Source organism: Cottoperca gobio, chromosome 13 (genome assembly GCF_900634415.1).
Source record: "Cottoperca gobio chromosome 13, fCotGob3.1, whole genome shotgun sequence".
Taxonomy (NCBI): domain Eukaryota; kingdom Metazoa; phylum Chordata; class Actinopteri; order Perciformes; family Bovichtidae; genus Cottoperca; species Cottoperca gobio.
In genome coordinates, this window is record NC_041367.1 from 12,867,671 (window position 1) to 12,894,987 (window position 27,317).

Here is a 27,317-nt window from a genome sequence, read left to right on the forward strand (position 1 = left end):
GATGGGCTAAAGAGGAGGACAAGCCCTCCAAGGAAGGGAGTTAGTGAGGGGTGAGAAAGCAGAAGATTGAAACAGATGGTGAAAGAAAGGATCAGGAGAGGAAAAACTGGAGGCTGCAGAATGGGGGAAAGTGTATGTGCAGAGAGAAGTGTGCTGTAATAGAACAGTAGAGCATATAGCCTTAGGTACCAGATTGTTATTGCTGCTGCTGCAGATGGTTCGGAGACGCTTCCAGCTGATTTATGTTTCGTTATATTCTCCGCGCGTGTATGTATGTGTCACATCCATATCTGTATGAGGCCATATGTGAGCATGCTATATGCTTGTTTAGTTTAAGTAATGTCAGCTAAATGGCATGTTTTCTAGATAAACAACCAATTAGAAGCTCAGTGGTAGGTTGCAGTGAGCTACAGCATCCAATCAAATCCCCATACACCAGCTGTAAACTATTGCTCTCATTGTAATACCGCACAGACCCTGCTGCAGATACCAAATGAAGTGATTTGGGAGTCTGTGCTCATACCAAAACAACAGTAAATGCCATAAAGTGAGAAGACTGAAATGAGCTTAAATGCTCACTCCCTTTTCACTGCATATTCTGCCAATCTTCTCCCAGAACCTGGATCAAGATCTATCTTGCCCTTTGCTCTTTTTTCACCTGTCAGCTCTTCTCCATTTGTCTAACAGCTTTCATTGATTTTTTTTTGGAGTGGTCATAAGATGCTCTTAATGTGCCACTGAAGACACAACACAATTGGTGGGTTTATACGTGTGTGTGTGTGTGTGTGTGTGTGTGTGTGTGTGTGTGTGTGTGTGTGTGTGTGTGTGTGTGTGTGTGTACACGAGCTGATGTGAGCATGCAAGTGTGTGTTTCTTTGCAAGGCCCACAGACATAATGGTCAACATTAATCTAATCTGGTGCAGTTTGGACAGAGACAGCGGCGAAGAAGAAATGAGACACTTTGACGGATATACCTGCGCCTGCGCAGACACTCCATCTCACACCCACATAAATGGAGGCTCATGGAGGCTCTAATGCAGAGTTATTATCCTCATAATCACTCCAAAATCTTCTTCTCTATATTCTCTCACCTCCTCCTTTCAGCGTTCTAGCCATTCATCGTTCTCTCTCCATCTCCTGGAGACATCAGCTCTCTCCTCTCCTCGTTTCCCCTCTCCTGCACACAGCCATGATGAATCTCTAAGATATCTTCCCAATGGGCTTTCATAAAATCAATGGCTATTTTGGAGCATCACTTTCCCGCTATCAAATCAGGTGAATGCTGGCGTACTGCACTATGTCTATGAAGATTCTCATATGCTGAAAATGTTCAAATAAAATGTGTTATTAAATTAATTTCAGAGTTTCAATAGCTGAGGGCGCATACAGAATGAAAAACTAAAGGCTGAGTATTATTGCTGCTCACATGTAGGCCTAAAATGTACATAACAGTCATGTCATATGCACCAAAAATCAATCACTTTGCAGTTGTTTTACTCGTTCAGCTGCTGCTAATGAAACTCAACATTTCCTGTGCTTTTTTTCCACATTACAGGCATACCCAGTACCAGGAAAGAAAGAGATGTGGCTCTTTAAGCCACTGGAAGGATTTAAGGTGAAACATCTGTGTAAGAAGTGTTGAGTAGTATTACCTTAAAGGCTAACTACACCCGGAAATTCAAGTCTTCCTTCAATAGAGCATGATGTTCATTTAGTAAATGATGGTCCCATTTAGAGTAAAACAGACTATGAAGCAGGGAATACTTTAAGGCGGGGGCGACCTTGTGATTGACAGGTCACTACCACGGTGTTGTCCAGTCTAGGAGCTCTCCGTGTTTTCTTCTTCCAACTTTAACCCTTTCACAGTTCTTTCAGTTCATAAAAGTCAATTGTAACATTCTGGTCTGCTAAAAATGTATTTTTAAGAATTCGTTCGTTAGCTCCACCCTCTCGTGTCACAACCTGGTGCAATATATATTTGCATTAACAGCAGCAAATTACAGGAGACATCTTCCCAAAATATGAAAACATATACTGTAAAAAACAAGGACATTCTGGATTAAAAGCCTACGTCTAATATAAGCTGGTACAGAAGCAAATGTGTGAGTCCATGTATGTGTGTGTACTTGAATTGAATATTCCTCTAGAGTTTATATTTTGCACAAGCAATCACATTTTCGTCCCTAACGGATACAAATGCGAGAGTTACTGTCTCTCAGGAAGCCAGCTGAGCCGGTTTTGACAGTAAATAAGCTAATAGGCAAATGTCATGGCTATTAAATGAGTTAAGCCCGATCGATGTCAACTCCGGGGCAGAGGTATATAAATTCATTTCAAATGAGACACCAACTGACACCAATAAAACAAGTAATCTGTTAGCATCTGTCTGCAGAAAACGGGGGACTGGTGAGTGTTTGGGAACGTGGATGTGCATCAAGAGGCAGTGGGAGGGAAAGCGAGGGATGACATAGAGTGAGGGTGGGAGAAGGGGATTGAGGGGGGGGGGGGGGGTAGAGGTGGAGGCATTGGATGAAGCAGTCACTTGGCTTTGTGAGATTCTTGGCGGTGAGAGATGAGAGAATGATCTCCCACGCAGGCTGCAGAAATGCTTACACTAACACTTTCCCTCCGCCTAGGACCCAGAAAAGGAGGGGAGAAAAGTGCAAACATGTCACAGAGATAGGAACAGATCAATGTCCACAAACACTGTTAGAAAGCAAACAGCTGCACACACACACACACACACACACACACACACACACACACACACACACACACACACACACACACACACACACACACACACACACACGTATTAGCACAGTCCGAGTTTAGATGATTTAGTGTGTTTTTAATCTATATTTTACACTTTCTTCTCTCTTCTACCGATAGCCCTTCTCTTCTCTTAACTATCCATCACTGACATGATTTAATTAGTGATCAGGCAGCAGTATTAGTTTCTTTGTAATGACAGGCACAGCACTGAAGCATTTCATTTTAATTCTCATCGCAATGCTTTAGCTTTGATCGCTGGTTTGTGTCTCTGAATAAAACTCACCAAAAGCCATCCCAGAGGGCCATGCTGTGAATCATGCAACATAGTCAGCATGTACGGATCCTCACATGAAAAAGCACACTTATGCACACCTTCACAACACCCTACAAGAAGAGCATCGTTTCACAGCTATGTACAGTGCAAACTATGCATGCATCTGCATTTATGTTAATAAAAAGCACCACTGAAATCTACCATGTGTCTATTAAAGCTTGCGGATCTTCGTCTATTGGACTTCACAGAATGTGGCTCTTTGCTGTGAACTCATCTGTATTAAAAACTGCAGCCAATCAGTTATGAGTTACTTTCTCAAATGCACGCTGATAAGTGGACATGCATAATGTTAAGTTTTGCCTGGAGGTAAGTTAGAAACATACTACTATGAGTGCTACCCTCAGCGCTTCGCCTTAAACATGTTAAGCAAGTCAGCTTAATTTTTAATGGACGGACATGAAAGTGCTATCAGTCTTTTTATCTAACTGTCAGTAAGCACATTTCCCAAGAACGGCAAACTATTACTTTAATTAAGAATTTTACTGTCACATATCACATAATGATCCAAGTGGATTGTATAGCGTTAAATGCTTGCATACAGTTCATGCTGTAATTCTAGGTTTTTGAAACAACCCATCTACACAGCAACACTCGCAGGTCAACCAACAAACAGCAGCAGTGCGCTCCTAACAGTCAGACCTATTGATTTACCATCAACGGGCCGGGTACGTAGGGCCCCTCTGTGCATTAATAATTCATTTGTGTCTAGGGTTACTGCAGGCTTGAACCCACCATTGCTGGACAACTGCACTACATGGAAGATACATGCAGAAAGACATGAGAGAAAACTTGACATTGATATAAACAGAATTGAATTCTGGGAAGTGTTATGAGAGTGAGGCTCGGAAATGTTTCTCTATATTTGAGCAGATGAGGAAAGAAAACCTCAATGTGTGCCGTCTCATCTATGCCTGTGTGTGAGAGTATTTGTGTAATGTTTAATATGAGGTACATGAAATATGCATGAAGTATTATATGTTTGAACCCCCCCCCCCCCTCCCTCTACCAAGGTCCTTCAAGCACATGAGCTCACACACACACACACACACACACACACACACACACGAACACAAACACACAATATGTGGCACCCTGGCCTTACACTGATGAATGTCTGTCCTTCGGAGAGCACAACAGCCACAGGAGAGTGATACAGTGGGAATGAGGAGAGACGAAGAGAGCGTGCGAGACAGAGTGGGAAAGAGAAAAGGCGGCGTAAAAAAAAAACGAGAGCTAGGAGAAAGTGTGTTGTGGGCAGAGGTGAAGGCAAGAGGAGTGATGCAAAGGACTGGAGAGAGTAAAGGAGTTGGAGTGAAAAACAGCAGAGCATTACTCCCAACAAGAATCTAAAATCTAGTATATGGCTGGACCGCCATATTGGGTTAGTCGGTGGTGTCTGTAATGTGAATTCCTGGATATTAAATGTGAAATTTTCTGTAATGATCTCAGTAATATTTGTTCTTAAAGTAGCATATCATATGACATGGTTAAGCATATGTGTCAAACGAATAGTTAAGGACTGCTTTAACTCCACTGCAATCTTCTCACAAACACCCGTCTGACCAGAGCGCATCCACCTCTCCCTCTGTCACTCGACCACGCAGCTACGCCCACATTATGCTACTCTTATAACATATGCATCAAACTGTGTCAGCACCGTACAACTACAGGATTTGACCACGCTTGATACACCAATGATTTTGAGCTCCCCTTAAATGTATCCCGTCACTTAGCAAAGCAAGTTTAGTATCACTGACTTCGACCAATGGCGTAACTTCTTCACTCAGCTATCACTCAGGGACAGACTTTCGGTGGTTATAGGGCTGGCCCCCACTTTGCTGCGGTCCACCCAAAAAAACTGATTCAAACTGAGAAAAGGTAAGGTGGTTTTGAAGATAATCTTCAAAACATGTTAAATCTCAAAAGAAAATTGTTTCTTTTTTTTTTGTTGCAGACTTTCCATATTCAGTAGTAGGCCATTACCGTCCACATTAAGTCCAGTAAGAACTGTAGTCGGGGATATTCATGTTACAGTATTTCATGTAATCTGTGTTTTGATGAGTGGTGGAAGAAGTTTTCAGTCCTCAAACTGAAGTAAAAGTTTAAATATTGCAATATGAAACTTCCTAGCTGTCAGATTAATATATACGAGTAAAAAGTACAATATTTCCATATGAAATGTAGTGGAGCAGTATATAGCAGCATGAAATGGAAATACTCAATGGCACACAGACTGTTAAGGGTGGGGGTAGGAAGGGGGTATAACAACTGCAGTATCTACCAAGTCACCACTGCATTGAAGGGATTGGATAGGTGGTAGATATAATATAGAATTTCATATTCTCAATAAAGATGATGTTGACTTAAAAGAAAGTAAAGAGGAAAGAGATGGAGGAGGGGGGGGGGGGGGGGGGGGGGAGTTCTTTGTCATCTTGTTTTTTAAGTTACAGTAACTTTCTAATTAGGAAGACATTTGCTGCTGTGCTAATGAACAACAAATTCTTTCAAGCAGAACAAACAACCTCAAACACAAACACACACACACACACACACACACACACACACACACACAACATCTGTTTGCTAAGGGAATCTTGCTTTTTCCTCCAACACCGCTTAAAAAGAGAGTGGGAAAAAATGCATCCCACACACACGAGTGAGTATGCAGACATGACATCATATTTTTGTGAGCCGAGTCTCTGCAAAGAGCGTGGGCAGGTGTGCGCGGGTAGCTTGTGTGATTACTACACTGCAAGAGCCAACACAGAGTGCGAAACCAGCATAGCCAACTCTCGTGTGTGTGTGTCTGTGTGTGTGTCCTTGTCTGTCACTTAGAACTTGAGGCGATCTAAAGGAATATTTCTCTATCTCTGCATTTATCTCCTTATCTCTGCCTTCCCCCCCGACTTTGTTTCTTTCTCTCCTCCCTGTTTATCTGCTGCTCATACTCATTTTTTCTCTGGCTTTTGTTTGGTTGCCATGCCCTGTGAGCACTGTTTAATTCTCCCCCTGCGCTCCCTCCGGAGAAGGAAGGGGTGAGGTGGTGGGTGGGGGGTGGGGGGGGGTGAGACGGGGGAGGACAAGGGCAGAGGCACTTCATTAATCAATCAACCAGCTTTGAAAATTTACCTAATTAATGGCTAATTACAGATCTGGGCACCGTGCCAGCTGGCATCCCACCCACCTCCACCGATACGACCCCCGCGGTCCCCCAGATGACACTAGAAGTAAACACCCCGCCTCGTTCTTCCTTTTCTCTCTTCATTATTACTCTACCCATCCATGCATCCACTCACCCATTCCTTTTTCATCCTCAGCAGAAACAACAGATCACAGCTGATAACTGACTGCATAGCAGATAGCTTAAAAACGTCTGGATCTCTCGCCATCTGCCACATTCTCATGTGGCACCGTATGGCTCTCTGTTTGACTTCCTGTATGCGAGTCTTACCGGAGAAATATTGGTGGTCATCGAAGGCTCTCGAAGGCTCTCGGAAGGAACCATCTCACCCCCACGATGGCTGCTACGGTTCTCGCCTTGTGCCTGCGAGCTCCCTCTGCGAGACGTGCTTGCACGCCAAGCCCGCTGGATCCTGGGAATATATGTGGACAAAATACGTACATCAGTGACATTCACAAATCGTCACTAAAGTTAAACTGAACTATGGAGTTGTCATATTGGAGGAGTAACTTTGGGCGTCCAGGGTTATTTTCTGCATAGACAAAGTTAGGTGACTAGCTGTTGAAGTATTACCAGGCGTAAATGGACATTAAACTTTACCGGTTGAATTATCAGTACAAATGATAAGAAACTGTAAAACTATAAGGGGTATTTGAACAAAAATGTCACCATGCCCCATTTTTTATTTCTCTCTCAACTTCTTCTTCTGAGTCTTTCCTTTCCTACATATATTTCTTAGCCGCTCTAAAACATATTTTTTCTCCAATATCTTTTCTCAACTTTTCCTATTTCTTCCCTCACACAATTTTCTGACCTTTCTCCAACCATCACTCTCTACGTTTCTCTCTTTACACTTTCTTTCATCCCTCTAGTCACCAAAGCACCAAGGTCCAGGATGGAGAGTAGGATCAATTACCCGATGGAGAAACACATTCACCTCCAGTGGAGCAGAGAGACAGTTGAGCCATATGGAACAAATTGAATTAAGCCATAACTCCCAGCTCCAAAACCAATACTTTTCCCCCTTTTCTTCCTCAAGTCCTATTTTCTCCACTTGTATTCTCCCGTTGCTCTGTCTATCCTGACATTTTTTTATTCTCGTCTCACCTTTCTACACCCCAATCATGTTAACTCTACTCAGAAACATTGGCTTTCTCTTCTCTATCCTCTACTTTCAAGGAAGTGAAAGCCTGAGGCGAGAGCTGTCCTTGCCAGTTAAACCTATAAAAGCGTCGGCCCATGTTTAAGTAAACGGTCCTAGATGGCAGCCTACGAGGATTCATGCATTCAAAGTGCACTCTGAACCCGGCTCTGAAACCTGATCAGAGGGAAGATTGAATTAAAGCCACACATACATTGATCTCTCCCACACAACAAAGATAATGCAATTTTAAGGTCATAGGTATTATGGATGACACTCGATGTGAAATTGACTCAAAATGTGGAACAGGTGATACTCACACAATAGCCTGGATTTCCAGGTGCTGTTGTTGCTCACGACGACGAGGGCCATTGTCATCCTCTTCCTCACTCCTACGAGGACGGCTTCTATGATAACAACAAGGTAGATAAACACAAATATGGAGGTCATAAGCAAAAGAAAAATCAATTAGTGTATATTTCACATGATATCGGAAGTCAGAGCATAATAAGCACTTCTTTTGGTAAGAAGATGTCATGGTTCATGTTCAAGAGTGCAGCCTTGTTATGGCAGAATAAGTGTTTCTTGAATGATAGAACAAGGGCTTTACATTAAAGTATACCATACTCATTGTAGCTAGAATGCTCTCTATGAAACATGAGGACTTTATCATGAAACATTAACTTTTGTCAAATGTCTTACCTCTCCACCTTGGGAACTGCTTGCCCTCCACTGTGGTTGCAGTAGCGATGATACCTCTTCACTTCTTCCTGAAAAACACCAATATGAAACAAGGTTTTTAGGTCTCTCTGCCAAAGATATCAGACAAGTGGAGTTGTGCTTCGATAAGATATAATAATAAATCAGTAGCACTTTGCGTATGTGCAATTGCTTCTCCTCCCACACATACTGTCAGTTTGGCATAGCTGTCTAAGTCTAAACTGCTTGTTTTTATGATTTCTTTCTGTTATCTGTTTATTAACCTTAAGAGTGGCAGCTTGTCTGGCTCTGTTAACATAGACATAAATAATCATCAACACACATAATGGTAGAGAAAACAACTGGGTGTGTGCGTATGCTAATCCTGATGCATAACAGCATGTGTGTGTTCTGCAGGTGCCAACCAGCCAGACTCCGGCTCCAGGCCAGGGGGGATGCCGATCTCAGGCAGCTCTGGGCCAACTGCCATAAAGCTCAATGGGACTGGACAGATGGATGTGCTCCCAAAGCAGTAAAGCAGCTCCACTCCATCTCTAGTATTCACTCATCTCTACGTTAGCCAGAAGGGTGCAAGCTGTGAGCATTTGTCTATGTTTGTGTTCAAGTGGATGTGTCTACATCAAGGGGGTAAGGATAAATTCAGCTCACAGATCAGTACGATACGGGATCAAATTACTATGGTAGGTGTAATGAGAAAGGCGACCTTTACAGGGACGAACCCACAGAGAATTATCACCAGACTCAGCAGTTCCCCTCAGCTCCATGGAGCGTTTTAGTGTCTTTCAGCTTATTGTTTTAGTTTTACGGTGTATAACTTTACTGTTTTTGGATCAGTCTCACTACTCTCATTTACAGCTGCAGTGGACAGCTGTTTTCAAATAAACCACTCTGACCAACCCACTCTACCCTGCCTGCCCAGTACCAAACAGACGGACAAAGTAGCGTCTGGCTGATGGACATACTTAATTTAGGAGCTTAAAAAAGCAAAAACAAATTTACACTCACTGAGTTTTGCTACATCTCTTGCATGCCCAGACACAAACTATTTATTGTGAAACACAAAAAGCATTTTGCTAAAGACAATTAACATTTTCAAGCAGTGGTTGAGACCTCATTTAATTGTGCCCTCTGATATTTCACACACTGTTTGGGAATACCGTTTGATCAGATTAATTAATACGGCAATACATTTTTTAGCGCCACAATTCATATCGAATATAATGTTCCGTAACACACCATTACTCCCGTAGTGTACATGTGTGTTTGTGTGCTAAACTCATGCCAAGGGAATTTGGGTACATGTAGTCCAGACATTGAGATGTTCCTGCATTAGTTCTGAATGGTCCTTCCTCGCCTCTCAGCAAAGCCAGTAGGGATTAAGTGTTCAGGATGCCAGGAAAAAGGCCAATAAGGGTTTAAAATATAACTGTATCAACAAGTGTTCTGTTGTATTAACTGCAGACTCTCAACCCATCCAGATGCTTCAACTAAAATAAGTATTCATGAAAATAACAATGCTGGTGTTTAACTTCAGAATGAAAATATATAAATGTGTTATTAAAATATTTCTTTAAAGACAAAAATATTGATATGCTTAAATGTTCATTTAGGAGGAGTTCTAAAATTATACAAATGTCTAATTTAAAGTCACAGTAACACATCTTAATGACATAATGACCAATTGTCTACTTACACTACTATACTATGCTATAATATATAAATACTATGGTTAAAACATGAGCTATCACAGGATATGTTTCATTACGAACTGTTACTATACACTTGATATAACTTGTGTTGATCATTTTTTTGCAGCTGCTATCATTGATTACTAATATTTTTTTACAGTATCCATCTTTTGTGTGTTTACAACTAACCGTAATGTCTCGGGTCCCTGGACCAGATAAAATGTACTAAAGTTATGCGAGAGCAATAGAAACACCAAGGGAGAAATACAACTTCAGCTGATGACAGGAGGAAGGCATTACTGGCAGCCTATAGGCTACATGACAATCAATAGCTGAATACATGTTTGCATAAAAACAGGGATATGAACAGAATCGTATTCTGCCAGGCATGTAAACAGCTTAATCACATTATTTTCAATATCAAAATAAGGGCAATCAATAGACTGAAAGGACCTGTCTGGATGGAGCAGGTCAATACACAGAGGAAGGCAATTGCTGATCTAGTAATAAGCATTATGTAACTGAAAAATGAGAGAAGGAAGGAAAACAGGAAGTAAGGGGAGAGAAAACAACAGCACATAGCAGAAAGTCTGCTGCCCTCTAATTGATGAGTTATTAAAATCATAATTTCTCAGAGACCTAGTTCTATCATAGAGATCGATGGCAGGCATAGTTGAATATCCACACACGCGCTTTTTCCCTGGAGAGTGTGAGAGATGGTCAGCTCTTTGTGCCCTTCAGACTAGTGTGGTCGCTCAGTGGGATAAACTCACACACACACACACACACACACAAACACAAACAAACACCTGAGTGCACTGAGAGAACAAACACTCATGCATGCGCACATTACTCCAACACACACAGTCACGTGTTCTCACACACACACACACACACACACACACACACACTTTGATTGAAGCGTGGCGATGCGCTGATATATCTGCATCAGACTATCGGCTGTTTGGCCGCAGCTCGAATGGCCGATCAGCCCGGGGAAACGTCCAATCAGGAGAAGAGCTGTACTAGCGGAGATGCTCGTTAATCGTAACATCGGAAATCAATTTACATGCACAGTGCGTGCAAGGAGTAATATGGAAGTCAACATTTACTCTTTCGCCTGAGTCCCCGAGTACAAAAAGAGCCCGCTGAGAGATGGAGGTGTTACTGATGTGCTCATGTGATTACAGGATTTGAAATGCTATTTTCTTTTCGTGTTACAGCTATATGGGGTAAAAACAAATACTTTCTAGTGAGGGAAATGGGTGCATTTATGTCATTTTGCTCAAACCTTTAAATGCTAATGCTAGAGAAACAGACATACATTGAGAAAGAATGAAAATGATACACTTTTATTGACTAGGAGCTGCAGTGAGAACGCAGTTTTTTACTGATCAGATAAAAGCGTTTACAGACATATACATTCTCACAATATACAGGCCGCTGCAGGTACACAGCCATCACTACCAGGCTGGAGCAGGAGGCGTACACTGACCTATGGAGGCACAGATAAGGAACAGTGACACCAAGGGGACTTACATCATGCACACATACAGATGTGAGGTTAATTTCATATCTAGAAGTATGCGGTTAATCAAATACAGACAGACCCATTTCTTTTACAGCAATACGCAGGTTGTATAGTTATAATTCAAAAATAAAAATGGCTCCCCAACACAATCCGTTTAAAGCATACACACTAGGGCTGCACTAGTGGGTTTTTTTTTTTTTATTACCAATTCATCTTTTTTTTTTTCATTATTGGTTTTACAGAGAAGATTTTACAAATGGCGAAAAATGTACATTAAAAGGTGACGTCTTCAAAGTGTTTGTTTTTGTCCAACCAACAGCCCATAACTGACATAACATTCGATTTACAAAGAACAAAAAAAACAGATCAGCATAAAATCATCACATGTGAGAAGCTGGACCAGGCTAATACTTGGCCTTTCTGCTTGATGAAGAATGTTTGATACAATATCAAAATCGTCGTCTATTTATTTTCTGCTGATTTTGGCAAGCTGATAAATCACTTCCGCACAAATGCACACCGATGGTAGTGCAGTGAAGAATTTGAAGCACTTAAAAGAGGTTGGAAAGGGAGAGAGGCTATCAATAAGAAGGAAGAGGGGGCCATACGTTTATTCTAAATTGGGAGAGGAGAAGGAGAAGAGGAAGACCTCCCGAGAAGTGTGGAGCTGGGTTGTGACAAGATGAAGGAGGTGCAAGAGTGAGTAAATGACTATATAGTCCATCAAAATGCAAAATGGAGCGCTTGGGAATATTCCCCCTGCTACTATTAACCAAATAGAGAGCTGCTCTGGTTAACGTATGGTGAGGGAGGGAGTGAGAGCATGTTCACACACACACACACATGACCATTATCGTTGAGGGGGATTCTTGCAGCGATCAAAGACTAAGCTCTCTCATTTAGAACAGCCTTCCATGACATGGTAATGAGATGGGATGGAAATGAGTACGAGAAAACTGACATAAGTGTGTATTGGCAAGCATTTGTGTATAAACGCATGCATCTTTGTGTATAGTTTATATTTTGGAGGAGTTCTGGTGCATTTTCATTAAATGGGGCATTGAACCAGAGTACACATGCACACACACACGCACACACACAGAGGATGTATATTTCTTCATCATATGACCGTGGCGGGCCAAGAGACACCTATCTGTCAGTGAGCAGGCTCATCTCGCTCCAGTGAGGGTTATTACGACTCAATCGCGGAGCGTTTGAGTGAGCAGGCGCAAACAGCACTCAGCACAGCTCTGTCCCACTGGGGGAGAGACGATAATGCACTTCTGAAATATGACACCCTTCCCCAGCACCACACTCCCACTATGTACATCCCTCTATATATAACAAAACGCCGTATCTGTGTCTGACTCCCACGGTGTGTGAACTGATGCTCCCCTGCACCTGTGTATGCTGGATTTCTGCTCCTGTTGAGCAGACAAGTTCAGTCAAAAAAAAGGTTTTCTGCATGTTCTCTGGATTAGGAGCAACAAGGGGCTTCATGCATGATACTGATGAATGATTTCAAGAGTCCAGCTGCAAGTGCCGTGTCAACCATGTCACCTGTATTGTAGATTTCATGCGTAACCACATTACCCATGACCCCCTTTGGCATGCTGTTCAAATACGCTCGGTGTAAAATGGTTAACAACAAGGGCTTGTGGCCGTAAAATGTATACGTCCCATTGATTATGGGGTAATAGCAGGATAGATTAATGTGTTTCTCAGAGGGTTCACACCTCGGCAATGAATCTGAATCACTCACACAGACACATCAAGTGGAGCAGCCTCCATATCCAATCAACTGCATTTCTATCCTCACTCATATTTCACACGACAATTACTAGTCCTTCATCAAACTTCTTCGTGTCCTCCTCGGCAGTCTTATATGAACCTTCTCTGACACGCCGTTTTACAGAGTTAAGCTGGATCAATTTGGAAGTCATTTTTGGAGAACGATAATGAAATTGCGTGTTGCAGTGGAAACGGATTGGAACAAATCTGGAGTCAAAATGAGAAAGTTATAGGAACATGCAATGAATGGGGCTGTGTGCGTGTGTGTGTGTTGCACCATTATAATATATTGCAGTGCGAGTCAGGAGCTGTGCTGGAACAGTGCTTTCAGAGCTCACATGCTCAATATCCCCTGCCGTCGATAATGCGCAACACTACATCACTGGCATTAAATATTCAGAAGCTCTATACAACCAGGTGAACTTGTGCAAGTAACACTCACTCAAGCACACACAGGAACCATCATACACTTCTGTTAAAGATGATTCTAGGAAAACTGATGTAGATTAGGAAGTCGATTACAACAACCGCTGTCCTCAAACCAACTGTTTGAGTTTTAACCATGCATTATCCCTCTCTCTCCACATCCCTTATTTTAAGTGTAATTGATTCGCCAGAAATGGGACAACAAACAGTAAATAAAGTTAAAGATTAATTAAAAATGTTTCTCCAGATATCCCAATAATATTCCTGATATAGTGACAGCCCTAACCTTCACTATTCCCTGCTGATGATGAAGTCATATTCATGAGACCTTTTCAGCTGCTGCCATGACAAACATATTTAAGTGGCCTCAAGCCAACATGAAAAAGCAATTCCCCAAACTAAATAGAAATCAGTCAATTGTTCCATTTGCATGTGTGAATAAAGGGAAGCAAAATTCAAAGTGGCTAAGGGTACATGGAGGCAGGGGGAGAGTTTTAGTTTTGCAAATGGTATTACGGTAGGTTTCACTGTCTGTGGTGCTGATACTTCTCTGATGTCTCTCCAGCTGCTAAACCACTGGGGAATAGTTGCCGAAATGCTGTCAAATTGCAAAAAAATATAGTTTCAATTTGTTTGTACGTCTATAGGCTTCCTTTCCCCATTAGACTTTGCTACTGAGCAGCAGCATTAAGTTACTGCTCCTAAAAAAGATCAGAAAGTGAATTACATCATTGGTGAAATACTCCCTCACCAGAAGGGAAGATATACCATCATCCATTAGCAATATCTTCCTTAAGAGATATATACAATCCAGTTCACAGTAATGCCACAATACTCCAATATGTTGCCCTCTGTCCTGAATGCCTCTTACCTGGTTATTAATGCACAGAGCAAGGTGTTTCCTCTCCCGAGCCACAGCCAGACTCCCGCTGCGCAGCCTCGCCTCCTCTCCCTGGTACATGCTTCTGGAAGGATAGCGCTCAAGTTAAGACACAACAACTCTCAAAATATGAATGACATGCCATAAACCCTCAGTGTATGAACAACATGTACTTATCCCTGTGCAGCTGCAGAGTGCAGCGTTATGCAGGATTGTTATCAGTGCATGTCGAAGCAGCCTGTACTGGAGCTTCTCGTTTGTCCTAAATAAACACTGTTGCCATACATTTAGGACTGGGATGAGTCGGTGGATGTGACACTAACCTGTACGTGCCGTTCCTCAGCATGACGAGCTCTCCTTCTCTCTCCGCGGTCAGACAGAGATGAAGTGAACACTTTGAGTCGGGAGCAGCCGGAGAGAGACCAGACTTGGAAAATTCTCGCAGCCAATGAGACGCCGAGCGTGCGCGCGTTTTTATACAGCGCCCACTGCGCGTGTGTTGACGGTGTCATTTAACTTGGAAATCAGCTTTAATCACAGCATTAATTATTCTGCACGCCTTCTCTCTGGGGACGGGCAATCGCATACTACAGTATCTACAGCCTATTATGTCAGGCTTTTGAAATGCCTCATGGTGTCTATTTGCTCATATCCTAGATATGGCTTTATAATGGTTTACATGACACAGGTGTGGGCTGGGAACAGGAGGGACGCACACGTTGAACAAACACCTATATTTGGTGGCATAATTTTTAAACGAAGCACACGTCATCCTTATACAGCACTTAGGTGAGCTGCAGACAGGCGAGGTGCAAGGAGAACACAATTCATAAAGTTAAGTGACTAGGGCTTCAAATTATCAAACCACCTGAGCTGATCTTTTGAATGGAGGACTTCCACATCTGTCCAGTGACTAACTACTACAAAAGGATCCTTCTACCAATATCCTACAGCCTCGTGTTTCTGCTGGGCCTGGGTTTAAACGGCTCCCTGCTGTGGTGTGTGAGTGGTCGGACGCGCCGCTGGAGCAGCACTGTTATCTACATGACCAACCTCGCCGTGGCTGACCTCCTCTACGTGCTGGCCTTGCCCCCTCTCATCATCAGCAATGCCATGGGCGGCCTGTGGCCCTTTGGCAACATCATCTGCAAAAGCGTCAGATTTTTCTTCTTCGTCAACCTCCACTGTAGCATGATGTTTCTCACGTGCGTCAGCGTGCACCGTTTCCTTGGAGTGTGCTTCCCCATCGCTGCTGTGCGCCTCAGGACCAAGAAACTCGCCCTCTTCGCGTCATGCTCGGTTTGGATTCTGACCACTGTAGAGATTTTACCGACACTTGTCTTTGCGCACACCGGTTTCATCAACAACATGACCGTGTGCTTTGAAATGACCAGCCCGGGGCAATTTAAAGAGTACTTCCCCTATGGGCTGTTTTTAGCAATAGTGGGGTTTCTGATCCCATTCCTTGTCGTCATCACCTGTTACTGCTCCATAATGACTGCGCTTTACTGCAGGGCCGTGGACAGCGTATCTCACGCCAGGACAGTTCGTATGCGCAACAAGTCTCTTTACACCCTCTTAGTTGTGTGTCTCATGTTTGTGGTGTGTTTTGTACCTTACCACATTGCTCGGACCGTCTACTTGTTTGTGAGGGTCTACATGCCCGGGGACTGTCATCTTCTGAACATAGTCATGATCTCCTTCAAGGTGTGGAAGCCTGTGGTGAGTTTCAACTGCTGCGAAAATCCTCTCCTCTACTTCTTGGGCTGTGATCGGCGACGTCAGAAGCTGCGGGCCTGGCTGTGGATGAGGAGGAAGAGAGTGCAGCCGACCGTGTGTCTGGTGGATGCAGGCAGAACAAACAGGTCCGGAGGGTAGAGAGCATCCATCACAGGTCTCGTTACTGCACAAGTGACTTTTATCATGAGTCAGTGGGTGGTAATGACACAGAGACTGAACCACTGTCTATAAACTTTGTTTAATAATTCATTTTATTATTTGAAATATAAAAATATGTATTTAGCAACATTCAACAAGTCACATAAGTCACTGACTTATGTGGGGCATCTTTTGTACACTATTCTAACTTATTGCAACCTATACAACGTGAAGGATCAGCGAAAGTAAGGAAGTACTTGATACTGTAAATACTGAGCCTGCAAAAGGCGGTTTTTGATACTGATACTGTGTACCAGAGATGACATTAAACATTTGAAGGAATTGGTGCCCTCTGTTGTTTGCAGAGGGTTGTGCCTCTAAAACAGAGCACAAGAACAGCATCTACATGCACCATTAGTCCAATTGTATATGACACACACACACACACCCCTGAAAAAAAACAAAAAAAAACATATATTTTGGTTTCTATAAAAAGACACAACACCTCAAGTGTGGAGCACATAGAAAATAACTGAAGATAGGTCCAAAAATAATCTCTATGGTGATACTAATGAAAGAAAAAAAGATACCCTTCTAAATAATGCAGAACAGTCAGACATGTGAAAGTCAAAAATAGGTAAAGGTGCTTTGTGCAAACTTGTCTGGAGCCACAGAGCTACAGTGTTGGAGCAGCAGACAGCTGAATGAAGAGCATCATTTCAGAACACTCCTGTGGGCAACTGATGACAGATGGGTAGAGCAGTGGTCTGGGAGCTGAGAGGACAAGACAGATGTAGTGAAATGGGAAAAAAGAACACAGTTGAAGTGGAAGAGTTACTTTATAGTTTAGTTATGAAGTGCAGCAGTAAATCCATCCTGTCTTTCTTTTAAAACAACTCATTTATTGCCCATGTCAAGATTAGAGGCTGAATAAATAAATAAATGGATTTCTGTTGGCATTATGTCAAATCCTAAGTGGTGTGGCTGTGTGTGCATAGTTGTGCGCCCAGCCTTGAGAGGTATCTGTTGCGTAAGCCAAAAGCAGACATGGGTTTTAGTCTCGCAAACTCGCTCTCTTTTGTTTTACCGGGTCGCCTTTTAATCCTGCAGGAATAATAATGTCCCCATCTTTACCATCTCCAACCAGAAACAACAGGAGCATAATTATATACAGGATTTATCATCCAATGTCAGCTGCTCAAGGGTGAACAACTTATTACTATAGGTGCTGTGAAAATAAACCTACTGCAGAAAAATAATTGGACAACAGTGAATTCAAATAGTTGTGTTTAATTAATAAATGTCATTGCTCCATTTAAAAAAATACTTTCTTCCCAATCTCACCGTCTTTGATTGTACAATGGATCTTCTGTCATTTCTTGTACACTGCTCAATGACAGTTAGTAATTTCATACAAATATTCTCAGTTAATCAAAGACCGCCCTGCTGTCACAACAACATAGTGCAAATGAGTGACAGGTGACGAGAGCAGCATGTTTCTGGTTGTATGACACTGTGGTCATTTTAATGTGCAATCACAACATTTTAACTTGGTGCTACTTGACCGTCTTCTTACACGTGTTGGGCTTTACAGAGTATCTTAACACCAGATTGAAAAGCAGAGCTTTACTCTCTGGTTGAAAGTTTCATACGTGACCACATGCAGCATCACTGGTATGCGTCCTGTGCTCTTTAGCACCTGTAACCACAAACTTGTGTCCTAATGTACGGCGTCATTGATGTACATCATGTACGAGTACATTTCTACATCACTGCAGCAAAGTGAAAAGTCAAACCATTGGAGGTAAAAAAAAAGAAAAAAGAAAAAGATCCAAGAGTTCCAGGGCGTGTTACAGTTACCCTGATAACAACACAGGGATGAAGCTGTTCCCACTTTACTACAGTGATGACAGTTAAACAGAGTGCATGCATATTGTGTCTCAACAGAAACAACTTGGGGGGGGCCGTGCTTACAAAAAAGTTAATTACCTGAGCTTGATAAACGAGCAAAACACAGTCTGCAAAACATAATTAATAAGTGGAGCTGAATCTTCAAAAAGGTCACATTATTAAAAACTGTAAAAAGTTCAAACTTGGAAAATCATTAAATGGGTAAATGCACTCCAAAGTGTGCCTCTCTCGTGTTCTTGTCTTTCTTATCATTACAGTAATATAGCATTTGATGATGAAACAGAAAATAAATCTGTATGACCCTCCGAAACCAGCGAAGAGCAGATAAAGGAATTAAGAAATAAAAGAATAGAGTGATAACGATTTAAACAATAAAGAGCGAAGCTTTTTTTGAGATTATAAACCATAAAAGGTCAATGAAGCATAGGATTAAAATTGAATAGGAACTCACTAAGGACAGTCCAGTAAGGAGGATATTGGTTGGCAATTATTGTGAATGCTGACAACTGATATGTACATTAACAAACTGCTGAGTATGTCAGAAATAAGGCAAGTAACAGAGTCCTTCTGAAAACAACTTGAAAAAGAAACATCCACAAAGTTACCCTCATACACATTTAAAACAATTGAATTAATATAGGAATCCTATATTGAGAGTCATATAATCAAGTACTATTCATCATATATATGCACCTTTCCACAGGACACCAGTCTCATCTTTCGCTGAACATTTAAAATGTTTTAGAAACATTATCGAAGTACTTTGACTTTCGTTGTTAGCTTCATGTCCGAGTTTGACACGAGTCAGTGGAGAGTGAATATAGGAGGAGATAAAGTCAGTATGAGAAGTCAGAGAGGAATTGTGGAGTCCAAACTAAGAGTGGTCATTTGTCAGTGTCCTGATAGGGACATAAAAAGCTATTAATACAGGGTTGGCTATGTAATAGCCGGGGCCAGACAATCAGTTCTGATGGGAAGAGCCACAGGTGACAGCACTGGGCGGAGTCAGTACTGCAGTCCCGCCCTGTGACAGTTGATTGACAGCTCTGGGGTGGACAGTGCAGCCTGCTGGCTCTGAAGCCTAGGACTATGCGTGTTCCCTCATCATCATCGTCATCATCATCATCTGGAACATATCAGTCACAGAACGGACCAGAAAAGATTAGTCTGTATTTTCACACAGCACAGGCCACATATAACATAGCACATGATATATATATATATATATATATATATATATATATATATATATATATATATATATATATATATATATATATATATATATATATATATATATATATATATATATATATAACAGAGAAAAATGAAGAGGGATGGAGAGATAGAGAGAGACGGACATAATCTCAATTCCTGCTCATTGCGACCACTTTCATGCTTATTCTGAGAACACAAAGTACAGCCCCAGCAAGAGAACGCGTGTGGTTTGTTTTTAAGTTTCAAAACACAATATAAACCAACCACAGCTGCTGTGCTGTTGACGTGTGACAAACCAAAACCTACATAAATGTACCCATTAGGTAAGATGATATAGCAAGCATTTCCTCCATCGTGTTGCTGTAAACAATGTCTTGTTTCATAAGCTCTCGCACAGTGAAAACACTGCTACGTTGCCTTTAGTAAATATTGCTATTGTTTATCATAGAATAGTCACATAACCAGCTAAAACTCAACAATGGATTATTTTCTTTAGAATGTTGTTCAAACCTGAAGTTTAGAAAGGGTTCTTTCTCTTTAAATGAAAAATAAATCAACATTGACAGTGATAATTGACACACTGTACCTTATTATCAGCACGACCCTGAGCAGTTTGTCTGAACCAACCACTCAAGAATGAATTAAAGCCTAATCAAGCAGCATACCCATGATGATGAGACTCATCACCTCTTTGCACTCCTGAACCTTGAAAACTATTACAACTCGCCATTGTAAATGTGCAGTAAAATGAAGCATGATTCAGCAACTCTGCATGCGAGTCATGTGGTTGGGAGTGTAGAATATAGGATCAAAGTCCATAAAAACATCACTTGACTGTACCCATCACATTGAAAATAATTCTGTTAAATAATTCATTTGTATCCAACTCGACACACTGACTAGAAGGCAATTAGTACAGGAGCTCTTACAACTGAACCAAAATATGCTTGTGCCACTTGATTGTACGAGTGGGTTGCTCATTATGTTTCTGAGCTGCTTGTCTAATTGTTGGGTGGAGGAGCGGTGATGTAGGGTGAAGGGTCAAAGGTACTCACTCTGCCTCTGCAGTGGCTTCTTTCTGGAGTTTGGCTCTGGCTGCGGCTGACAGGTTCAAATCTCCTCCTGGAGCAAGAGAGGCGAGATTAAGAGGTGAGTGAGTCTGGTGGTGAGGAGAGGGGTGTGCTGAAGAGTGACAGAGTAAAGTGAAGAGATGTCACAGCAGAAAAGGAATGAGGGGGGGAAATTGGGTGAAAACAGACCGTATGGAGAGGGAAAGCAGAGCGGAGTGAGAGAAGTGAAGCAGTGAGTTCAAGGCTCCAGTCTTCTCTTACCTTTGAGATAATCCACAAAGTACAGCATCACCACTGCCATCAGTGAACCTGCAAGAAATAAGGGGGGAGAAAAATGTGGAAAATTACTGACAATGTCACTCAAAGTGTCTAAACAGGAGTTGCAAACACTCACAAAAGCAAAAATACCGACCGCAGATGCAGATGCAGAAAAACACTTCTAAAAGCAGGTATCCTCTGGTGTCCAGGATGGATCCTGCTGCCATGGCAATGAGAGCGAGTCCCAGGTTCTGGATCGACTGCATGCTGGTGGACGGAGGCAGCGGATCAACATCAGTGTCAATGAAAAACAACAGCAACAATAATAATCAGTCATAACTGATTGTTTTAACGGTGAAAACGTACGAGATCATTCATAACATTGCCATTACAGTTACATACAAGCCATAGGCGGTCCCCAGCTGATGCTCAGGTACAACAAAGGCCACCATGGGCCACAGTGCACAGGCCAGTAAGGAGTAGGAGAGACCCAGCAGGGACTGGAAAACACACACAGCTGTCATTACTTTAAATCCTTCAAAGCTCTGGGTATGATGGAGTATCTAAAAACAGCTTGCAATGTGCAATTTCTTCATTCAATTCATCCTTCAACTCTTTATAAATGTACAAAATAAGATTTTGTTGGAGTATTAGTGAAAAGAATGTTCCCATGGGCATTACCATGGCGATCCATGGGTTCCAAAAGGTGAAGGCCAGCATCATGTGAGCGAGGAGTGTGGCGAACACGGCGATCATTACCCAAACCACATTCCTCCCCGTCCTGTCAACCATGAAGCCCAGCAGTGGAGATGCAGGGGCGGAGATGATGTACACAATACTGGGGAAGGTAGGAGAAGGACATTAACTTTTTTTACTAGAATCTAGACAACACTAAATGTCACCCTGTAGTTAAGATGCTTAATGACGCTAAACGATCGTACTTAAGAGTTAAGAAAATCTAACGGCAAAAGTCAATACTCGTCGTTCCCAGTTTCAGTTACCTGAACATTTCAAAGATGCAGGCCACAGAGGAAATGCAAGACACATTGTGGGATGTTGGTACATTAAGGTATACTGGTTTCAATGGACTGTTACAGCTGATCTGAGTTACCTGTTGACAGCTCTGGCTTCACTAGGGGAGAAGCCGAACTTTTCAATGAAGAACACCCTGTAAATAAAAAGACAAGATGGTGCTCAACCTTTATACTGATGTGACGACAACACGAGGAGAAATCTAGTCGCCTCCCGCAGCAGGTAGCTCTCGCTCTTCTATACATTTTTTTCTGGCACATTTGCATAACAAGTATTTGCTCTGCAAGCACTGACCCTCAGTGGAAAAACCATGTCAGTTGCTAAGTGATTTGAGAGTGCCTTTCAGAGAAGGAAATGCAGGTTGTGATAACCTCAATTGGTTTCTTTCTCTGCAAACCCATTTGTCAAACCTCTTTCCATTTCCTCCCCCCCCCCTTTGTGGTTTGATGACAACACAGCATTGTGAGGTTGCACTGTTGAATTTTTGCTCAGACATAGGCATTGTACCACTTTAATGGAGGTTCATACAACGCAATTCAAACATAATAGGCCTACCTTCTTGAAGTGGATTACATTTTACGGGGCATTGTTAAGATACCTTATAAATCAGGCATTGGACTAAAAACACTTTTCTATCATTCCAGCATACATATACAGAATACGTCTGCAATTATAGCATCTCTAATGTTCTCTATGGAGTAAAGCTTTGTCGAAAATCTAAAACCTTGGTGATAATTGGTGGTGCCAAGGTCACAAATGTTTAAATCTTACACGTAGGGACCTTAAGAAGGTTAAGAGCTTAAGTTTAAGAGGTTTGGTGATATTCAAATCCAATATCAAGACTCAATCCCACATCGGCTGTCGTGCTGACATGTACAGTATACTCATCAGAGCACCACGTGTGTGTGTGTGTGTGTGGTAATACGCAGTCTACTCTATTTACTCCCGTATGAGCTGGGTTTGCTACAAACGACTACGCCAGGGAAATGACTTATTTGCTTTTTAATGACTTATTTTTCTAAAACGTGAAGCTATACAAGTAGACAGGGTGTGGAAGTGAAACTACTTTTGTTGACATGCCTGTACAATCTAATACAATTCAACTGTTCCGCCATCATTTCTAACTCTACTAAGTTTATATTGTTTGATGTAATTGTTAGAAATGTGTAAATTCAATTACACTTTTATTACCGAGTTCATAGTTAAAGGTGACGATGCACTGGACTATATTATACTGAGATATGTGCAATATTCACTTTTTACAACTTTACAACGACTGTGTACTTATACTACTGTTACTCTATTTATTAAGTATTGTGTACTCGCCACTTTACTTTCTTGTTCTTTTGCTGTAACAGCGTAAATGTCCCTGTTGTGGGACTAATAAAGGATTTCAGATTCTGATGTGTTTCTAATTTGTTTTTCCTCACCATTTACATACGTGAGGGGGGGGGGGCATTAAATATTCTCATGGTAATAAAGGCAGCACACATACAGATCTTCATCAAGGCATCATAAAGTAAACTTTATGGCAAAACTGTTGTATTGGACTGCATTAGATTGTATTTAATAAAGTGAACTCAAGGTGTAGAATATAATCAAATATATATATTATATTAAATAATAAACATCAATACCAAAACATAACCCTTGCATAACGCTGATATAACAAAAAAAAACACTGGAAAAGTATAAGCTTAAAAGTCTATTTGTATATTTAAAATAAATACAATGTACAAATTAATATCATGATTAAGATAGCCAAGTGGTATATTTAAAAAATGACAATGTTCTTGGATGTAAACTTAAGTGATATAAAGATGGTGGAAGGGTGTGTGTGTGTGTGTGTGTGTGTGTGTGTGTTTTAGAGAGAGGCACTGATGCAATACTCACTGTCCCAGTCCAATAAAGGGGAAAATGGCAACATAGTAGCAGACACAAATGATGAAGATGAGCCACAGGGTGAAGGGGAAGTCTTTCACGTCAGTCAACTTGATCACCTCACCTTAAATGCAGGATTAACACGCAAGCAGATCAGTTTGAGAGCAATATTTGTACAACTGTAAATTAGGAAGAACGGCTTCTCTGACAAAAGAAGCCGTTAGTTCTTTAAAAAAAGGGGAAAAGATACCGCGCATTTAATTAAAATGTTCCTGTCTTTACGAAGAAGCCACAACACAACAGAAAACGTGCTGAAGCCAATGAACTGTCTGGCCAGAATGTCAATAACAACCAAAACTAATCTTTACACTCCGTCATTGTCCACACTGACTGTGAAAGGCACGCTCGCATTGACAGATGAGGCCAAAGAGGAAAAACAAAAGATAAAACAAAAGACACAATCTTAGAATACATTACCTGTTTTGCCTTGTTCCTTGTTGAGGATCTTCTCTGCTCTTCTGTCAAGAAGTCCCAACACCAAGGCACAGGCTAGTGAAAACAGGCAGGTTACAGCAGCTAAGGAGAGAACGAGAGAAAGTAGAGACAACGATACATACGTAAGTACAAGTAAGGAAATGTAAATTCAATTCATACTTTAGTGATTAGATGATCGAATGAGTTCAAATTGAGTAGCTTATTCCATTGTTCTTTTGAGTTCAACTCAAATGGTGAGATTAACTGTGACACACAACTGCAAGGCATGCAAAAAAGGAAGCACTCTAAGCATAATTAAGAAATAACTGGAGAGAAAATGATAAGGAGTGACACTTCTTCTAACTCATGTGACTCGTGTGTAGCAGCCAGGCAGCAGCACTTTTAGTTCTCTATACCACTTCTCTATCTGTGCTGGCTGTGTTATTTGAGATCATGAGTTACAGACAAAGGATCTGGTATCTGTAGCAGAGACAGAGATAAAGCACACGTAACTGGAGTCTTCATGTTTAACACTTGCCCATTTCAAGTCTCCCCGTTGAGTGAGGCGCGTGTGATATTTACCGATCATGAGTGATGCGCCAAGTGCGGTGTGTCCAGGGTGGCCAACGAGTTTTCCGACTTTGCTGTACACCCAGCCCATGATGTTCATGTTCACTGTGCTGCCCTAGAGACGAGTGGAGAGGAGGGTGAATGGACATTCGCCGTATCAATGACATGGATTTTAAACAGTCAGAGAAGAAGCTCATCAGATTCTTGTCGGTCGCTTCAACTGTTTTGCTTTTAATTGTCACCATTACAATCTGGCTATGAAATACAGGTGTGTGTGTGGAAAAAATCTATATAGTAAAAAGAAAAGAAAAGCATTAACATGTTATTTGAAAGCATGTATAACGTCATGTTCCTTTTGCAGTGTCCTTACCAGGCGAGCCATGCTCAGCTGAAGGCCGAACACCAGATTGAGCTCCTTTCCTTTGAACCAGTTGACTGCGTAGGTGTTCTGGGCCACGGCCAAGGACTCTCCTCCAATACTGCCCAGGGAAATAACACAGCGCGTGAGCTACGTGATAGTACAAGACCAACCTGAGCCTAAGATGTTTGGACACAGTAGGCTGAGTATTTGACATTTATTTTCTAGGGTGAAGACTTTGGATGCGTGGTGGTTTCATGCGTAATGATGCAGAGAACTGGACACTGGTATGTAAAGTTGTTCAACTAGTTTTGTAAAATTAATTGGCTTTTAAAAACACAATGACACAATTATTCGCTCACCCGAAGACGAAACGTCCAACTTCCATCAGCCAGAAGCGATTTACCAAAGCTCCAGTAGCAAATATTACCTGCAGAGTGGAAAAGTTCAAATGCAACAAGGAAAAGGATTTAATTGCCCCCCGTTTTCTGTACCTATTCATTCATATTTAGATAGATATTTCAAACTATAAATGTTGGTATATGGTTATATTCTCTCCTTCATAGAATGTATTTCAAATTTAGATTGCAAAGTAAACCTACCTGTCCAACACAGACAAAGAGGGAAAAGATGATGGTTCCCAGCCTATTAAAAAAAAGACAAAAAGAAAAACGACACTGTCAAAGATGACAAGAACAAAAGCTACTGAACTCTTTCGCTTTCACTTATAATGAATATAGTGAACTCAAAATAGATGTGACTTATTGTACTTTGTACCTGATGCCAAAAACCCTGTCAAGCAGGAATCCTCCAAAGAAGCAGAGAACCACATTGGGCCAAGAGTACCAGGCGTACAGCTGCATGAACTTTGCAGTGTTCAGGTTCAGATCCTAGCACAGTCACAGAAGAATCACATTCTTGTTAATCACTTCAACTGTTTTGGTTTTAATTGTCATCATTAAAATCTGGGTGTGAAATATAGGTGTGTGTGGACTAATAAAGCCCTCTTATGGGAGCATGTAGGAGTAGGTTAATTCGGCTGTTCTGGTTGGATTATTATGCAGGTTTCACTCCATGTACAGTTGTGCTGGGATAAATGTCAATCGCTGCATTTATGGTACAACACTCTGGTGTACAACTTTGCATTTACACAGTTGGAATTACCTGGATGAGTTCAGTTTGAAGTGCAGCCGGGTTGTCATAACAGAAGTAGCTTCCTGGAATAAATAAACTACATTAACACACTACATAAACAATGATACTGCATTTATTTAACGTCACATAAGCAACGACTCTTAAAGCTTTCTTTATACTGAATGTAATGTATTACATTTAGTCACAAATATCCACAATTAACATCCAGGGTGATTAGGGAAGTTAAGGTTTTTACCGCTCACCAAATCCCAAGAAACACATGAATGTCAGGACAACGATTCGGTGCAGGAGGTGGTTGGGGTCGCAGATGGCCGGCATCGGTCTGCCGGGTCCTCTGGCTGCCTCGTCCTCCTCTCCCAGGAGGCTCTGTCGCTCTTCATAATCCGCCATGTTCGTTTGTTTGTTTGGGATTTGCTGGGGGAAAAGTTGACGAGAGCAAGCAGGACGTAGATTTATCACATGATCCTGCAGGAATGTCACGTGACGTTAGCCTTGCTTGTAGCTTGTAGCCCTTAATCAACCGCACGTGCCTGCTGAGAAGCACAAGCACCTCGCGGGAGCGCGCACAACGAAAGCCTGAAGGTATTTCAGAGCAGACGAAGTGCATATGGTCAGATGACGTTATGCTACTAACTACTATAACTATAACGATATATAGTGTTGGAACAAGTATTCAGATCGTTGCCTTAAGTTAAAGTAGTAATACCACAGTGTAGAAATGTAAAAGTAGGTTGCTCAGTATGCGGAATGGTCCATTTCTGAATAATATGTATAATGTTATTGGTTTATAATTACTGAAGCATTAAAGTGTTCATAATTTTAATGTTACAGCTGGTGAATGAGGGGATTATTTCTTTCTATAGCCTATATACTGACGGGAAGCTTGTGAATTTCACCAAAAAATCAATAAATATAATATAATATAATATAATAAAATATAATCTTATATTTATCCATAATAATGCATAATTTTACTATATTTGTTGGTTTTATTTTGTATTAATAATCTGAATATGTAAAGTAATTTAAATTATCAAATGAATG

The 27,317-nt window shown here is 41.5% G+C and overlaps 3 protein-coding genes across 7 annotated transcripts in view; 1 reads left to right on the forward strand and 2 right to left on the reverse strand.

Moving 5' to 3' along the window:
* The window catches only part of schip1 (schwannomin interacting protein 1), a 197,548-nt gene extending 182,709 nt beyond the window's left edge, over window positions 1-14,839 (reverse strand). The window contains exons 1-5 of one of the 2 annotated variants that reach the window (XM_029446941.1): window positions 14,792-14,839; window positions 14,460-14,553; window positions 8,135-8,202; window positions 7,753-7,839; window positions 6,562-6,703 (exon numbers count right to left, since the gene is read on the reverse strand). In XM_029446941.1, coding sequence (XP_029302801.1) covers window positions 6,562-6,703; window positions 7,753-7,839; window positions 8,135-8,202; window positions 14,460-14,553; window positions 14,792-14,814 — 414 coding nt within the window. In that variant the 5' untranslated portion in view covers window positions 14,815-14,839. The remainder of the gene's footprint in view (window positions 1-6,561; window positions 6,704-7,752; window positions 7,840-8,134; window positions 8,203-14,459; window positions 14,554-14,791) is intronic. The other variant, XM_029446942.1, reaches the window with a different exon arrangement.
* A 514-nt stretch (window positions 14,840-15,353) lies between these two features.
* On the forward strand, window positions 15,354-16,450 carry LOC115018124 (P2Y purinoceptor 3-like). Its single transcript, XM_029446951.1, has 2 exons — window positions 15,354-16,342; window positions 16,381-16,450. Exons 1-2 carry the CDS (start codon window positions 15,354-15,356, stop codon window positions 16,448-16,450), a joined length of 1,059 nt encoding a protein of 352 aa, XP_029302811.1.
* mfsd1 (major facilitator superfamily domain containing 1) lies at window positions 16,437-26,767 on the reverse strand. 4 transcript variants are annotated; one of them, XM_029446949.1, is made up of 17 exons: window positions 26,516-26,767; window positions 26,283-26,335; window positions 25,896-26,008; window positions 25,721-25,763; window positions 25,481-25,548; window positions 25,131-25,239; window positions 24,773-24,875; window positions 24,194-24,292; window positions 23,729-23,840; window positions 21,915-21,971; window positions 21,485-21,641; window positions 21,206-21,303; window positions 20,958-21,070; window positions 20,807-20,854; window positions 20,531-20,597; window positions 17,350-17,450; window positions 17,061-17,125 (listed from the first exon to the last, which is right to left on the reverse strand). In XM_029446949.1, exons 1-17 carry the CDS (start codon window positions 26,661-26,663, stop codon window positions 17,061-17,063), a joined length of 1,554 nt encoding a protein of 517 aa, XP_029302809.1. In that variant the 5' UTR covers window positions 26,664-26,767. The 4 variants fall into 4 exon arrangements, with proteins under 4 accessions (XP_029302807.1, XP_029302809.1, XP_029302810.1 ...); XM_029446947.1 differs by lacking the exon at window positions 17,350-17,450 and having other exon boundaries at window positions 16,437-17,120; window positions 26,516-26,764; XM_029446950.1 differs by lacking the exon at window positions 17,061-17,125 and having other exon boundaries at window positions 17,135-17,450; window positions 26,516-26,766.
* Window positions 26,768-27,317: the final 550 nt, after the last annotated feature.

Coding starts and splice junctions, on each gene's coding strand:
- LOC115018124 (XM_029446951.1), top strand. CDS start 15,354: ATGGAGGACTTCCACATCTGTCCAGTGACTAACTACTACAAAAGGATC. Junction 16,343..16,380: donor AGAACAAACAGGTCCGGAGG/GTAGAGAGCATC, acceptor TTACTGCACAAG/TGACTTTTATCATGAGTCAG.
- mfsd1 (XM_029446949.1), bottom strand. CDS start 26,663: ATGGCGGATTATGAAGAGCGACAGAGCCTCCTGGGAGAGGAGGACGAG. Junction 26,336..26,515: donor CATGTGTTTCTTGGGATTTG/GTGAGCGGTAAA, acceptor TATTTATTCCAG/GAAGCTACTTCTGTTATGAC. Junction 21,071..21,205: donor CTGGGGACCGCCTATGGCTT/GTATGTAACTGT, acceptor TCCGTCCACCAG/CATGCAGTCGATCCAGAACC.